A 15242-nucleotide genomic window follows, 5' to 3' on the forward strand; every position below is an offset into this window, starting at 1 on the left:
CTTAGCGGATAACGAACGATAACCCTGTTAGGTATGCAGTGTTACACGCAATGTTTTATCTATGTGTCAATTTCAGTATGATAGCTAATTTTAATCTTATCAGATATTTTAAGCATTATAGCTGCTAATCATTTTGTACATATATTTAAATAATTTATGAAATTGTTTTTTATTTTAAATGAGCCGTTACCCTGTCTGCTTATGCGGTATCGATAATTGATGCACCAACTGCCAGTTGTGACGTTAAACTCTGTATCAGGACTGCATAAACTATATCACTGCGATAATTGGCTAAGAGATCTCACAATAATCGCTTCTTGTTTTTTTTTTTATGATGCAAACAATTGTCAGAAACACACACAATGTAAAAAGGTTTGCCATTTCATATTTCAGCAAGTATACTATATGCTTCATCGATAAATTCATTCGTTTTCAACGCATTAATTTTAGTTGAGGAAGAATATTTATTTTTTCGTAGCTTATTCTAAAGAATTCACAGCAGATACTGATAATGAATATTAGATAAATCACATTTTATTGAACTTCAACCGATCAATGGCACACTTTCTTCTACAAGTGTTCATGTGTTCTTTTTAAAAACAAAAAACTTGAAATTTACGATACAAATGTGTTTAATTTTGGACTATCCTGTGATTAACCTAATTTTGTAACCCACTCAGTCTGTAGAACATTAATATTATTACAGGCACCTCAGTATTCATCAGACAATATTTACTACTGATGTTGACGCTTTATTTTCTGCTGACTTTCTCTCAAACACGCTATTCGATCGACCTCGGATTGTAAAATTCACGTGCACATCAAGTCGCCATTTTACATGTACATGTATAAACAAACAACATTTTACGATGTTTCAAAGATTTTCAGTTCAAATTTTTAGTACGCAAATAAGGAATTAAAGACATGCTGTAAAATGTCTTATGGATTTCACGGCGTATCAGCTCGTGTATCTCTAATTTGCAGCGAACGCTAGCTTTTTTTGTGAGAATAAACAATCCGTTCAACTCATGCAATATTCCATATACATTTATGGTACATTGTGAACGATAATGTAAGATATAATAATTTTGTTCACTTAACAGTTTCTGACGAATTTTTCACACTTATCTGAAATAACGCAATTTGATGAGCGAAGTACAATCTGTAACTTTAATCCATATGCACCCGTCTCTGCTTTTAGAGAACCTTTTCGTTGGTTTTGGGGGATTTTTTTTTCAAACATATAACATTATTTACACATGAACGTAAATATCACCCCTTTTGTTCTCAAATAATTTTTAACTCGCGAGTACAACTCTATTATGAGCTTTCTTCGACATTTGTTTCCATTTACAAATAGGCGGGCCTATATAAATGCACCAGTTTGTTGCGACTCGCAATCGAAATAAGTGTCATCAACGAAATGCTACATCGGCCGTAGCGTATACATCCATGCTATATTTGCGATAAATAATGAAACATGAAGGTAAAAAATGTGCTTCATAAATGCCTGTAGTATTCTGCTCAGCTACAGAACTATAGCTTTCCGGAAATATTGCCGGGATTTGCGGACCGTAGATCTATTGTATAGACTATAGTACATGCAAGGAATAAAATGAAATTTATATACACAGCTGTACGGTCGGAAAAACATGCGTTTAACTTGGATTCTGTTTGTTGAGTGTTTTTAAAAACTAATTTTGAATAATTAATCTATATTTCTTGTAAGTTTTCTAGAAAATTTTAATGATGCAAGTAAATTATGCGTGTTAAAGTGTACTGAGAAGCGATAAAATATACATGTGACTTTTCCCAATTCATTCAAATGATTTGAATAAATCTATAGCTAAATACAATGAGACTAATGTACTTTAAAACGTTGATTAATGAAACTGCCGCGACTGAATATTGTCTGATATTTTTCTCTAAAATTTGTATTCACTTTCATTGTGAGCAAATGGAAATAATCCACTACAGTAGAAGATAAAATATTGATTGACTTCTGTTTCATGATGACGTGCATTCCAAAAGCAATACCAGTTTTATCAAACAGGTTCTTGCAAACCATTCCGTTTTCTGAACATCTAAATGTATAACTGACTATGAGGACAAAAGCAAGTGTGATAGTCCATAAGCAAGCGTGATGATGCAACTTTTTCCCCATGAAAAAATTGAGGGAAAATGCTGTCGAGAGGGACAATAAACATACAAGATGTGTGCCCAAATAGTTAGTAAAAACCTGATAAGTATTTTATCATACTAAAGCTTTATTTGTTCTCGTTACTTTGAGAAATCTACAATATCTTTAAAGCACAAAAGTCCAATCCACACTTTTCAAAAGTTGTTCCCCTTCCTTTGCAGGGTCAACCCAACGGTCAAAAAGGAAAAAAACCAAAATTCCCCATCTTTATACAATTAAATAGTTTGGCGTACTGTGATGAAATCGCTTTGGATTTGATTTATTCATTCAATATGTGGTGGCAACCCACATATTCAATGACTCATTCTGGGGCAATCAAAATACATTTGTGTATTACCGAAAACGGAGTTTCAATATCAACTGATATAGATACAAACATATCTGGATACAAACATATAGATACAAACTTCTATACTACAGAGGCTACTGTGATAAATCTATGGATTTTCCCCAAAAGATGACCATAAAGAGACACAACATTTGTAAAGTGTGGATTGTTATCACAACTACGATATACACAGAATTATCCATGTAGGTAACTCACGACCAGTTGTGCGAGTAAGCGTTAGGTATTAGTACATGTATGAGACGCTGGCTGTGGATTTTCGACAACAATATTTTACATAAATTTAATATGCCACTTTCAAACGGCGCCACCGTCTAACAGTACTTTGAGTACTTTGATTTAATTTTTTTTGTTACTTTGTGTACGATTGTTGGTATTTTACCTTTAAGGTTAGAAAAAAATATTGCTAACTTCTTTGGAATGCTATCAGTATTGGTGAGTTATCAAAGATTTTAAGGCAAATTAAATTAACTTCTAATGCTTAAATATGTATCGATTTGTTTGTTTTAAAAATTATAAGTTTTCTTTCAATTTCTTGAGTCCAGAAAAAGCACATGACAACATTCATTGAAAACATCAATTGATACATATATTTGATGGTCAAATCAACTTCTTGAAAAGAATTAGTTGCTCCCAAAGAAGCAATAAAAATTAAAACATCCATTTAAAGTTTCTTTTCTCACTGGTTTTCTTTTATACAATTTGTTACCATTAAGCCTCACTGCTCTTGTTATAAATATAAGTAAAACAGATTCATTTTGCTTATCTGTCTATAAACTAGAATGTCCCAAGCAAGATCATATATATCATAACAAACTCTATGCCTAAAGAAAACTATTTTGGTTTTGATCATTGTAAAGATAAAAAAGCCCTGGCATTTAGTTTATATTTTTTACAACAAAAAGGCAAAGAGGATACTCAGGTGGAAGACACTTCTTGCATTGACCCAACATTCCTCAATAGTTTTTCCGGTGGACAAGTTGCTAGTATGTAAAAAATACTAGTTTATCAATAAAACTCTTGTGAAACATGAACTTCCATATAAGTCATTATGTCCCTTTTTCTCGTCAATAAAGGTAAAGAGGATACTCAGGTGGAAGACACTTCATGCATTGACCCACCATTCCTCAAAAGCGCTTCCGGTGGGCAAGTTGCTGGTATGTACAATATCAGTTTATCTAAAAAAAAAAAAAACTCTTGTGATACATGTACTTCTATTAACCATATAAGACATTTTGTCCTATTTTCTCGTAAATAAGGATGAAGAGGATACTCAGGTGGAAGACACGTCTTGCATTGACCCACAATTCCTCAATAGTTCTTCCGGTGGACAAGTTGTTATTATGTACAATATCAGTTTTTTTTTTATAAAATTATTGTGATAAATGTACTTCTGTTAACCATATCAGACATTTTGTCCTTTTTTCTCTTCAAAAAAGGTAAAGAGGATACTCAGGTGGAAGACACTTCTTGCATTGACCCAGCATTCCTCAATAGTTCTTCCTGTGGACAAGTTGCTGGTATGAACAATACTAGTTTATCAATAAAATTCTTGTGATACATGTACTTCTGTTAACCGTATCAGACATTTTGTCTTTTTTTCTTGTCAATAAAGGTATAGAGAATATTCAGGTGGAAGACACGTCTTGCATTGACCCACAATTCCTCAAAAGCGCTTCCGGTGGGCAAGTTGCTGGTATGTACAATATCAGTTTATCTAAAAAAAAACTCTTGTGATACATGTACTTCAATCTGTTTACCATATAAGACGTTTTGTCTTTTTTTCTTGTCAATAAAGCTGAAGAGGATACTCAGGATACACTAGAATGTCCCAAGCAAGATCAAATATATCATAACAAACTCTATGCCTAAAGAAAACTATTTTGGTTTTGATCATTGTAAAGATAAAAAAGCCCTGGCATTTAGTTTATTTTTTTACAACAAAAAGGCAAAGAGGATATTCAGGTGGAAGACACCTCTTGCATTGACCCACCATTCCTCAATAGTTCTTCCTGTGGACAAGTTGCTGGTATGTACAATATCAGGGTTTTTTTTATAAAATTCTTGTGATGCATGTACTTCTGTTAACCATATAAGACATTTTGGCTTTTTTCCTCGTTAATGAAGGTAAAGAGGATATTCAGGTGGAAGACACTTCTTGCATTGACCCACCATTCTTCAAAAGCGCTTCCTACGGACAAGTTGCTGGTAAGTACAATATCAGTTTATCAATTAAACTATTGTGAAACATGTACTTCTGTTAACCATATAAGACATTTTGTCCTTTTTTCTTGTCAATAAAGGTAAAGAGGATATTCAGGTGGAAGACACTTCTCGAAATGACCCACCATTCCTCAAAAGCGCTTTTTGTGGACAGGTTGTTGGTATGTATAATATCAGTTTATTAATAAAACTCTTGTGAACATGTACTTCTGTTAATCATATAAGACATTTTGTACTTTTTTTTCTTTTCAATAAAGCTGAAGATGATATTCAGATGGAAGAAACTTCTCGAATTGACCCACCATTCCTCAATACCGCTTCCTGTGGACAAGTTGCTGCTATGTACAATATCAGTTTATTACAAAAACTCTTCTTGTGATACATGTACTTCTTTTAACCATATAATACATTTTGTCCTTTTTTCTAGTCAATACTGGTGAAGAGGATTGGTGGAAGACCTATTACATGTAATATGTTATATGATGCAACTGAAATTAAAGGTAAATCACCCCACCATTGATTATAAAGTACTAAATTATAATTTAAGGCCCTTGTTCTTGCAAAGCAGAAGAAGACAATGGAACTACTGGTAGTCAGCTTGATGACATTCATAAAATAGTGTCGGGCAAGTTCACTCTGGCAAAAAAGGTAAATTTCTTAAACAATCATTTAATAAAAGTTCAACTTGTTTTTTTTTAATTTTGCAGTAGATTAGGATATGTTTTATGCATTTAAAGATTTTCTGAAAATGTCAATTGATCTATTTACCTAAAAGTCTCATGTATGATATGCACCAACATATGATACGCACCCCCAAAGTTGGGTTCAAATGCTGAAATGACTGTTTCTCCTGTGTATAATATGCACCCCTCAAAAAATGAAGACATTTTCGAAAAGTCATTGTTATTAATGTGTTAATAATCAAAATGCTTAAAAGTAATAATGTTTGCAGATCTAAACCAGACAACAGCAAAAGAAATTATTAATTTGCATAATTAAAGTCAATTTTTTTTATTGCTGTTAAATAGACACTATGAAGAAACAATTGTATGTGGTATATCTTCATTATCAAACCGAACAAATGATTGCTGTATTTTTAACAGTGTCTGTGCAATATTACATAATAAGGTTTAACTGCTAATGGGACACACATAAAAAATAATTTAAATAAAATCATAATATTTGCTGATCTTCCTGCACATTAATAACTTGTAAAGTCCGACACAAGACAGGTGCATGCTACTGACACTGGAAATTGTTGAATAAACGTTGACAACATGCTGAGTCAACAGGTGTTAGGTTACATTATGGCAAATACACTGGCGGGAATTTGTTTGATGTAAGGAACAGTGGTCAAAGTGGATGAATATTTTATACAGGGAAATAACACGGTCACTTAATCCATCGTCCTCCGTGTAATTACAGATTGGTGATATAAAATCAGAGATTTGTTCATGTACATTGTCACATTCATTATAACCATTTAACACCGAGAACCTACTATTCAAGTCTCCGACAATCATTACTTTACCTTTTTCGGAGTATTCAGCAATTTGATTCCCTATTCATAAACAATATCACAGTTATATTATTTAAATGCACTCCACTTCTTTAATGGAAAGATTGCTACTGACAATTGAGTTTCACACCTTTTCACGCGCCATACACTCATGAGTAGTTTGTATAAACACTTTGAGCCGTCAAATTGCATTGAAATTTACCAATAGTACTGGGCAGACAGAATTTAGTCGCGTATTACCTCACGTGGCTTGGGTACCTGTAAAGTGTCATGTTTGATTACTGCAGTTCTTTTTCAAAGTTTATGTAATAGGAAGTTTGAAGGTTTTGCACAATTCTTGTGGATTATTTGATTATTGTATTTAAAGAAGTCGTAAAAGAACGAATTGTCTTATGTATGTCTTTTAAGATTTAGTTAAATCCATAAGTTGAGGAAAAGACCCCACAATGAAAACATGTCTGCTAATTGAAAGTCTGTTGGTGGATCATGCAGTTTTCTAGCGTACTAATAATTAATTTAACCTATAGCTACAGTCGGCTATTATGATAGACCACATAAAGCTATACATGCTATAATTTTCGTCAGTTTTGGATGACAGTGAAAATGCATGTGTTTGTTTACTCATTAAAGTTACCTTTATTCTGAAAATTACAATGGTGAATTCCATCTTGTTACAAAGATAAAGAATTTGATTGTTTATTTTCTGGCAGAAAAGTAATGCCTTTTCATGAATATTGGTGAAGGAAGAGTGAAACCGGCCTCCGCATGTACGCGGAACATTAGGTGGCCATTATTGTTTGCTTAATAACATATCCATCTGGATTTTGTATATGCTTAACAGTGGTTAATTTGAAATAGAGTCATGTATAGTAAGAAAGTATATGCATGCTTTGTTTTCTTTTGTTTGTACGCGTATATAGGACAAATTTATGTTTCAAAGGAAATAATTGCTATGGTTCCCTGAAGAAAATTAACTCCTCGAGTTAAATTCCTACAATAATTAAAGAGTTTTTGCAAATATTTCAAATATTAAACACACTTAAACATATTTACAGGTTCATGTTCACTATATGGTTGAAATTTAATGACTTATTCAAGATTGCTGTTGTACTTAATGATCATCGAAGTTTCAAAGTTCTACTTTTAACTGCATCCTGTGAGGTTTGAAAAACCTCCCACAGCTATTTACTAAATAAACTTCAACAAGAGCAATGGAAGCTAAGACTGAAAGATACTCTGCTTGACAGTCTTTCTCTTTATAGTTATAGGATATATGAAGTGTTCGTGCAGAAAATGAATAAATACTTGAATCCTGTATTTTCTAGTAGTCCAAACTGTGTACTAAATTTACAACACCAATATATTGAGAAAGAGAGATATTTCTTTGAACATAACCATTTAATTTAATAATGAATATTTTAAAAGTTAAACAGGATTTCTAGTTTAAATACATATGTAAGTAACATTGGTATGCTACAGTAGCTTTACATTTTAGACCGTAAAGTATAATACGACAGTAACTTATTGAGAGAGAGAGAGAAAGAGAGAGAGAGAGAGATTGGGGTTAATGTTGGAAGTGATTTTCAAGCTTCCAGAGATTATGGTTGAACAATGCATTCACATTTGCTTTTAAAGGTTCATTTCTGTCTTATATACACTTGGAACACAGCTAGCAGGATGGGAATTTTTAGCACTTTTTAAAACAATAGATTGTTATGATACTTAGATTATCCTGAGGACATTTTTGTTGTTGACACACATTTTTCATAGTTGAAAATAAATAAGCATAGTGATGGAAAGAAATGCCTTTCAATATCAGCATTACACTAGATTTTGGAAAGTAATGCATGATAATATCATTCCTTGTAATGTTAAAATTTTGGCATTACACATTACTAGCATTACTTAAAAAAACATGCAATGCATTGCACTACCATTAGATTTAGCATTATTGCAAACCTTTTTGTAAGTTACGTGTAATGTATTATATAAGTTATTTTAGCTTGTCAATTAGCTCACCTATATGTATTCCAGAGACAGTTGTTGCTCTGTGAGCTATGTGGCCCCTGGGCCTCTCAATTTTTTTTAAGACCAATGTTAGTGTGCACATTTCAAAAAAAAAAGAAAAGAAAGTAAAATTGTTTTGTAATATTGTGCTTTCTTTTTGTAGAAAGAAATTTGCAAGTTTTCCCGATTTTTCAAGGAAGTGGCAAAACGTCATATGAAATTCAGCAGGACCATTACTCATGTTGTCATGAGAGTTCTAAATCAAAAATAGAACAATAAATCATTTTTATGTACCAGAAAATATTCAATTTTCGTTTTTACGAAAAAATAATATTCTGTTTCCCTTGTTATGGAAAAGTTGATAGTATCCTTCCATATTTCTTTTCAAATAGCAAAAACTTTATCTGTGATCGAACAATGTAATATATTCAAGGCATTGCACATAGATGTTGGGTATTGAGTAGTGAATGGTTGTACAAGTCGTTAGAAGCAGGATTTTTGCTGCCTGAGGTTTAATAAAAGATAAATAACACTCATTATCTTATTTTATATATCTCGCACCCCTTTGAAGTTAAATATTTTGATTTAAGATTTTCCCTTTATACTAATTTTAGGAGAAATATGTGATCCTGGAGATACAGTTTCTGGAGAAGAAGCTATTGGACCAAGGAATTCAATGTCAGCATCGGAGGCAGCAACAGGAGTGTTGCAGGCAATGTGCGTATATCTACATGGGTTTAATGAAAAATCAAAAATATTTAGGGGTAGGTAATACTACGATATAAGATTTTATTTGTTTATTAAGATGAAATCGGGGGAAGCTTACTTATGCTTTACCATTGGCATCAGCGTCCGAGCTTGGTTATAGTGTTTGGAGCAGGTCTAACATCAAAGTTATTACAAATGCATATGTGGATAATTATATTTTTTCAGCAAATGAATACTATGATGAATCAAGTTTGATTTTCATTAGCTCTTAAACTCATTAGAATTGCAAAAGTCATAACAAATTACATTTTTGGTTGTCTATTGCACTTTGCTATAAACATGTTTTTTTTAGTACGATGTTAGTGTAGCTTACCCCTAGATTAATGTATTGATACTAGAATAGGTAATTTGTTAATAACCAGATATTGCTGACCTTCTGTCATTTAGCTTCATGTAATTATATGGGACTAAAAAAGCAAGGTGGAGAGACATTTGACTCACTAACATTAGTTTCAGATTGTTGGCACTTACTTTCGCAAATAATCTTTGGTTGACATTTGTTGCAAAGTATTTCATACCCCAAGTACTTTTCAAGCAATTCATTTAAATAAAATGTGAAAAATATTAATATTGCATGGTGTTCCTCATAAATTTTGTGCAAATGGTGGCTCTATACATTAAGTACATTGATGCTGATCACAGAATGGCAAATTGAACACTCATGTATTTCAAAATATTGGGCCATTTAACAGGGCAATTATACAGAGTTCAAGTATCATACAAGTTTATAATCAAGAAGTATTCACTGGCAGCTAATTCATTTGAAAAAAAAAATAGTTCTTGGTATATAAAGCCACCTGAAGATATACAAATAGACTTTACAACATTTATGCAACTAATATTCTTTTACAGAGGAAGTTGAGGAACTCATTTACTGTAGTGGAGGACAATTATTGAATTCATTAAGCCCAAACTTGTCAAATGCTGTCATGTTAACATCGGAGGAAAAAAAATGAAGGATGTTTCTGAGCTAGATTTTAAGTACTTTTGCTGTAAGTAGTACACCTTTTGAAATACAAGATTTGATACAGCTATATATTTTCCTTGTCAATCATTTTGATATTCGTTACAGATTTGGGTCAGTAGTTCACTAATCATTTCCTTTAAATTCAGGTTGTAAACACATCTATGGTATTTCAACGGCAACATTGTCTTGGCTGATGGATTGTAAAGCTGAGCAGAAGCTTCATTCCCCATCAGACTATTTAGGTATGTTGTATATAAGTTCCCCTTAATGACATTGAATTAGGAAAATCTTTTACTTTGACCACATCATAAACATATGAGCGTAGTAAATACAAGTACTTGTTTGTTTTGTAAAGTATGATATTGTATTGTATAATATGATATTGTATTGTATCCTATGATTCAGTATTGTATTGTATCATATAATGCACTATTTTATGAAATATTTCGTAAGATATGATACAAGATATATTCAATGTGAGTTCTCTGATTATCCAGATGAGAGAGATTATCAAAATGAACAAAACAACAACAAAATGTTGATTTTTATACATTGAGTGTAAACAGTAAAAAAAATAAATGAAAACTATTTGTACTGTAAAAACAAATAAATTTGTTGGGTTTAAATTTTTTGGTGGGATTAATTCTTTTTTGTTTTTATGAACCAAATAGAATTTTGTTGGCAATTATTTCAGCATATCATAGTCTCTCAAGTACTGTAAAATCTTTATATTATGCGAGTACTCAATTCCGCGATCTCACGGTTTTGGATCAAATCGCGAAAATATAAAATCGTGAACACGAAATTTCCATCCTTATTTCTTATAGTTTTAAACTCTTAGAAAATTATAGCAAGCTTTTAAAATCCACGTAGGGTGCTTCCTGCGATTTAACGTGGATATTAAATCCTCGCGGTTAATTAGGAATCTACAGTATATATCGCATATCATCTCTGTATTTATGAATGGTTAGGTTAAAAGATTTGTCATGGATTTAATTTCGTTGATTAATACTACAGTACCGACCAGACCCAACCCAACAGAAAGTAAACAACCAACTTAACCCTGGGTTTACTTTCTGGGTTTACTCCGGGTTTACTAGAGTGGACCAAGAGTAATACCTAAAGTCTACCCAGAGTGGACACAGAGAGTAAAATCCGATCAGACGTATACCCCTGAAGCTGAAGCTAACTGTGTATTCAGAATAAACATGGGGCAGGAATTACACGTAGTACGATAAATGACCATTCTGCTTCACACTTCAGTGCACGCAGTTGACCCCAAGGACAATTCCCAAGTGAACCCAAAGCAGACCCAGTATAAACCCGGGATTGAGTTGGGGTTTACTATGGTGTTAGGTTGGGTCTGATCGGTACTGTACCAACGATAATAACAAAACTAAATCCCCAACGAATATTTCTGCTTCTACAGTATTTATATTATTTAGTTAACGGTGATTAAAATAAGTTAGACATCTAAAATTCCATCATGCAGTATAAATATTGAGACAGAATATCTGATGAGACAAAAAAATAATTGAAAATTAAATGAATGTATTTAATTTTGTAGCTGCAGGTGATGTCGAGAAAAGGGCTAATGAAGACACACCAAATAATGAAAACTCTGACTGGAATCCCAAGAAAGACGATGGAGATATTGGAAAGGATAGTGAAGAAATACAGTGTTATGAATAGGCTGGCGCCTATGCTTATGATGACAGTGATGAGTATATGGAAGATCAAGACTACATTCCAGGGAAGAAGAAGAAGAAGAAGAAGATGAGGTGGAGGAGGAGGAGGATGGAAAAAACAATGAAGATAATGATATAAAAGAAACTGAAGATGTAGTTGGAGCATTTGTTGTTGGAATGCGTGAAAAGAACAAACAGGACATTGCACAGGATTGGATCCCTTGAACCAGTGACAAAGATGATAATGATGATGATATTGAAAATGAAGTCGTTCTTCCCAATATTGGTGTTACATGTAACAACAAAATTTAGCTTCAGATGACTAGACAAAAACAACAAAAGGGCGTAGTGCAAAACAAAATATTTGTTATTATTGCGAGAAACCATATAGTAGAATTTCTAGACTTTTGATTCAAGTGCAATAACAAAGAAAAGGAAATAGCTAAAATTCTATCATTTCCAAAAAAGAGCAAGGAAAGGAAAACATTGTGGAAAGAGATTGTTAAGAAAGGAAACTACAAGCACAACTATAATGTTATGGAGAATGGTAATGGTGAGATAGTACCAAAATACAGGCCAAGAAATACAAAAAACAATCCAGAACCAGATAACTGTTTTTCATCTTATGCACCCTGCGAATTCTGTTTAGGTTCGTACAAGAAAACAGACCTATGGAAACACCAAAAAAAACTGTGAACTTAAGAATAGTGAAAAAAGAGGTAAAGCAAGCCCAATTCAGATAGGAAAACTCCTACCAATTGTCGGAACTAGCAAAATATTCCATGAGAACATTTTCATCAAAATAAGTGATGCTGCTGTAAAACATGAAATCCAAAAGAATCCACTAGTTCTGCAGTTGCGGAAAGGCTATATGAGAAAAAGGGAGCCAATCTCCATCAACACCAGTACATAACACTGTCAGATCAAACAGAAATAACATCAATTAAGACTGCACTTAATCCAATCAATTGGTACACCCTTATTCTTAGTATTAAAACTTTAGCTGGCTTTGAAGAAAAAAAAATACCTACAAGACTCCCTCACTTCCTTTAACGCTAGGTCATAGCTTAAGCAAATGTGCCAAAATCCTAAAGTCAAACGCCAAAATAGAAGAGAATGATGCTGACTTGGAAGAAAGAATATCTGCCCATGCCTTAGCAACTCTGCATAATGACAAATTAAACAAGCCACTACTAGTTCCTTTGGCAGAGGATGTAGTTCTTTTAAACAATTACCTCTATACAACTGCTGCATCCCTGAAAGAAAGTTTGAAGAATGGAGTCGATGAATCCAAATATTCAGAGCTCGCCGAAGTCTGTTTGGCGCATATCATATTATTTAACAGAAAGAGAAGCGGTGAGGCTGCTCGTATAACAATTAATCAAACAGTAAAACGAAGGACTGACCAACAAACCCTTGAACAAGGACATTGAAAAATCTTTGTCCAAATTTTAATGTGAGCTATGTAAGAGGCAAGAATTGAAATCAAAGGAAAAAGAGCATCAAAGGTACCATTTCTTCTCACAAGCACTTCACTTTGAAAGATTTAGTGACAATTCTTCTAAAAGATAGAAAAGCTTTGAAAATAGACTCTGAATTCATTTTCATTACACCTAAAAATTCAAAAAACCTGTGTTTCCTATATATTGTGTAATTCGTGTTCGTTGTAAATATGTAAATAAACTTGTAAATATAAACAATAGTTATCAATCAGTGCCGGTGACAGGAAGGACCCCCGTCACAATACGACTATAATTAATAAATAATAAAGATATCTTCAGAATAGAGGTGATCTAATATGGCTACCCATTCCCACAATATATTGAACCCTTTTAAATCAACACATAAAATTGAATAACTAAAAAATTGTCCTTAAATCTATTCGGCAAAAAAAAAAAATGAAACTGGTGTTGAGGCATCCCCAGGTAGTGTAGATTCGGATTCACGGTTGTTTATATTTTCATCTCTAGGCGTAGGATGCGGCCACAATGGGGAGGAGTTTCCACCTTGGAATTTATAAAGTTGAATCTTTAAAAATCCTTTTCATAAAATTCATATGGCCGGAAAAGCTGTTATCTTGCTGAAAGAATCATCGGGTACTGTAGATTATTATTTTATTCACAAGATTTGAAAATCTTGTGAATAAAATAAATATTTAGGCTTTTCAAAATACATTTTGTTCTGTTCATCTGTGTCGTCCAAGATGAAATGCTATAATTATATCACGTTGATGTCATTTTCAAATGTCTTAGAACACAATTGTCGTATCGTTATGTGAAGGGAACAGACATGTTGTGATTTGAATACCGTTTTAGGCCAGTGACTGGCAAGACGTGACGTTGTATGAAATGATGACATGGAATACAAATTACAAGCTTTCACTGAAATATCGACCAATTTTAGATGTCGTTTCACTTTTACATTAAGATGAAAATGTGGATGCTGAAAATAAAATTGCTGTTCTTTCAAGGTATTTGACGTATTTTATATTTTTTAAAATTACTTCTGTTTTACAGTAAAATTCTTTACAAATGAGGCGACCTGAACCAAAAATAGAAAAATAAGTTAAAAGCTATTAAAACTGCGCTATTGATGGAATAGATTTTGTAACAGCTACAAAAATAAAAAAAATAAATGAACTCATATAATTATGTTTTTTATACTATGGACATGTCTGGTGTTTATAAATGTGTAAACAATTTTGCATGCTTATTTTACAGTGATAACATATCGAATAAATGTATAAAGGTTTAAAGGATATGAGTAAACAAAATTAAGAGTAATCTCATCCTTTCCTTGTACTTTCTTAATGATATATTTACAAGGAATGGTACTTCCAGATGTGGAGTATTTTGTGTCGTCTTCAGCGTTACACAACAACTACAACAGGATCAGGAGGTGGACATGTTCACCATTGTCAGACAGCTACAGAGTCGTCGTCCGGAAATAATTTCTGTTTTTGTAAGTATATATCTATACTAGAGTCATTAAAAAAATAGGAAAACAGTGTGGCTGTCTGTAATATATTTTTCAGTAAAATCATCATTAACAGATTATTTTATGCAACAATATTAATCTTATTGATATACGAAGTTTCATTCCATTTGATGAAAAGGTAGTTTTGTTACCCGATTTTAAAATCAACATGTTTTGTCACCACGGCGCACGGAACCGGTCAATATTGGTCAAGATGGCACACGTACAGTTAATAGAAATATCTAATCTTTATATTACCATGGGTCTTTTGTTCTTTTCACCATACTTGTAATTTAAATCGACAATATTTCACTTGACATCTAATTTGTTCACATTTGTTCGAAATCATAAGTAAGTACCTCGAAGTTTTCCTTTTTTTTTTTTACCACATGTCTCCTTGTTTACAGTAAGGAAATCCCTGAATGTCCGATAACGCTGTTTATTTTTCGATCAAATATTTAAATACATTCTACTCTTTCGTATTGTTTGATGTTCAAAATACATTTACTATAATCCCACAAAATGTGTTCGAGTTAAACACAATTCAG

General features: G+C 32.7%; 2 protein-coding genes across 7 annotated transcripts; both read left to right on the plus strand.

Annotated features, from left to right (window-relative positions):
* Nucleotides 1-3805: 3805 nt before the first annotated feature.
* Nucleotides 3806-14172, plus strand: LOC105341259 (uncharacterized). 6 transcript variants are annotated; one of them, XM_066082871.1, is made up of 14 exons: nt 3806-3891; nt 3986-4066; nt 4162-4242; nt 4345-4575; nt 4674-4754; nt 4850-4930; nt 5027-5111; nt 5197-5236; nt 5317-9012; nt 9916-10055; nt 10177-10272; nt 11598-13226; nt 13689-13814; nt 14034-14159. In XM_066082871.1, exons 4-9 carry the CDS (start codon nt 4411-4413, stop codon nt 5360-5362), a joined length of 498 nt encoding a protein of 165 aa, XP_065938943.1. In that variant the 5' UTR covers nt 3806-3891; nt 3986-4066; nt 4162-4242; nt 4345-4410; the 3' UTR covers nt 5363-9012; nt 9916-10055; nt 10177-10272; nt 11598-13226; nt 13689-13814; nt 14034-14159. The 6 variants fall into 6 exon arrangements, with proteins under 6 accessions (XP_065938943.1, XP_065938955.1, XP_065938945.1 ...); XM_066082883.1 differs by lacking the exon at nt 13689-13814 and having other exon boundaries at nt 14034-14172; XM_066082873.1 differs by lacking the exons at nt 13689-13814; nt 14034-14159 and having other exon boundaries at nt 5317-5417; nt 8459-9012; nt 11598-13663.
* LOC136275561 (serine/threonine-protein kinase pakF-like) lies at nt 11269-11943 on the plus strand. The gene is made up of 3 exons (XM_066085126.1): nt 11269-11386; nt 11598-11709; nt 11784-11943. The coding sequence occupies exons 1-3, from the start codon at nt 11269-11271 to the stop codon at nt 11941-11943; spliced, it is 390 nt and encodes a 129-aa protein (XP_065941198.1).
* Nucleotides 14173-15242: the final 1070 nt, after the last annotated feature.

This window comes from Magallana gigas, chromosome 1, assembly GCF_963853765.1.
Source record: "Magallana gigas chromosome 1, xbMagGiga1.1, whole genome shotgun sequence".
NCBI lineage: Eukaryota > Metazoa > Mollusca > Bivalvia > Ostreida > Ostreidae > Magallana > Magallana gigas.

Bases quoted from the DNA above. Each gene is read 5' to 3' on its own strand.
- LOC105341259 (XM_066082883.1), top strand. From the start codon at position 4,411: ATGCCTAAAGAAAACTATTTTGGTTTTGATCATTGTAAAGATAAAAAA. The intron at 4,755-4,849 runs GTAAGTACAATA...TTGTCAATAAAG, and splicing joins TTCCTACGGACAAGTTGCTG to GTAAAGAGGATATTCAGGTG. The intron at 4,931-5,026 runs GTATGTATAATA...TTTTCAATAAAG, and splicing joins TTTTTGTGGACAGGTTGTTG to CTGAAGATGATATTCAGATG.
- LOC136275561 (XM_066085126.1), top strand. From the start codon at position 11,269: ATGACCATTCTGCTTCACACTTCAGTGCACGCAGTTGACCCCAAGGAC. The intron at 11,387-11,597 runs GTTGGGTCTGAT...TTAATTTTGTAG, and splicing joins GGGGTTTACTATGGTGTTAG to CTGCAGGTGATGTCGAGAAA. The intron at 11,710-11,783 runs GTGTTATGAATA...ACTACATTCCAG, and splicing joins AAGGATAGTGAAGAAATACA to GGAAGAAGAAGAAGAAGAAG.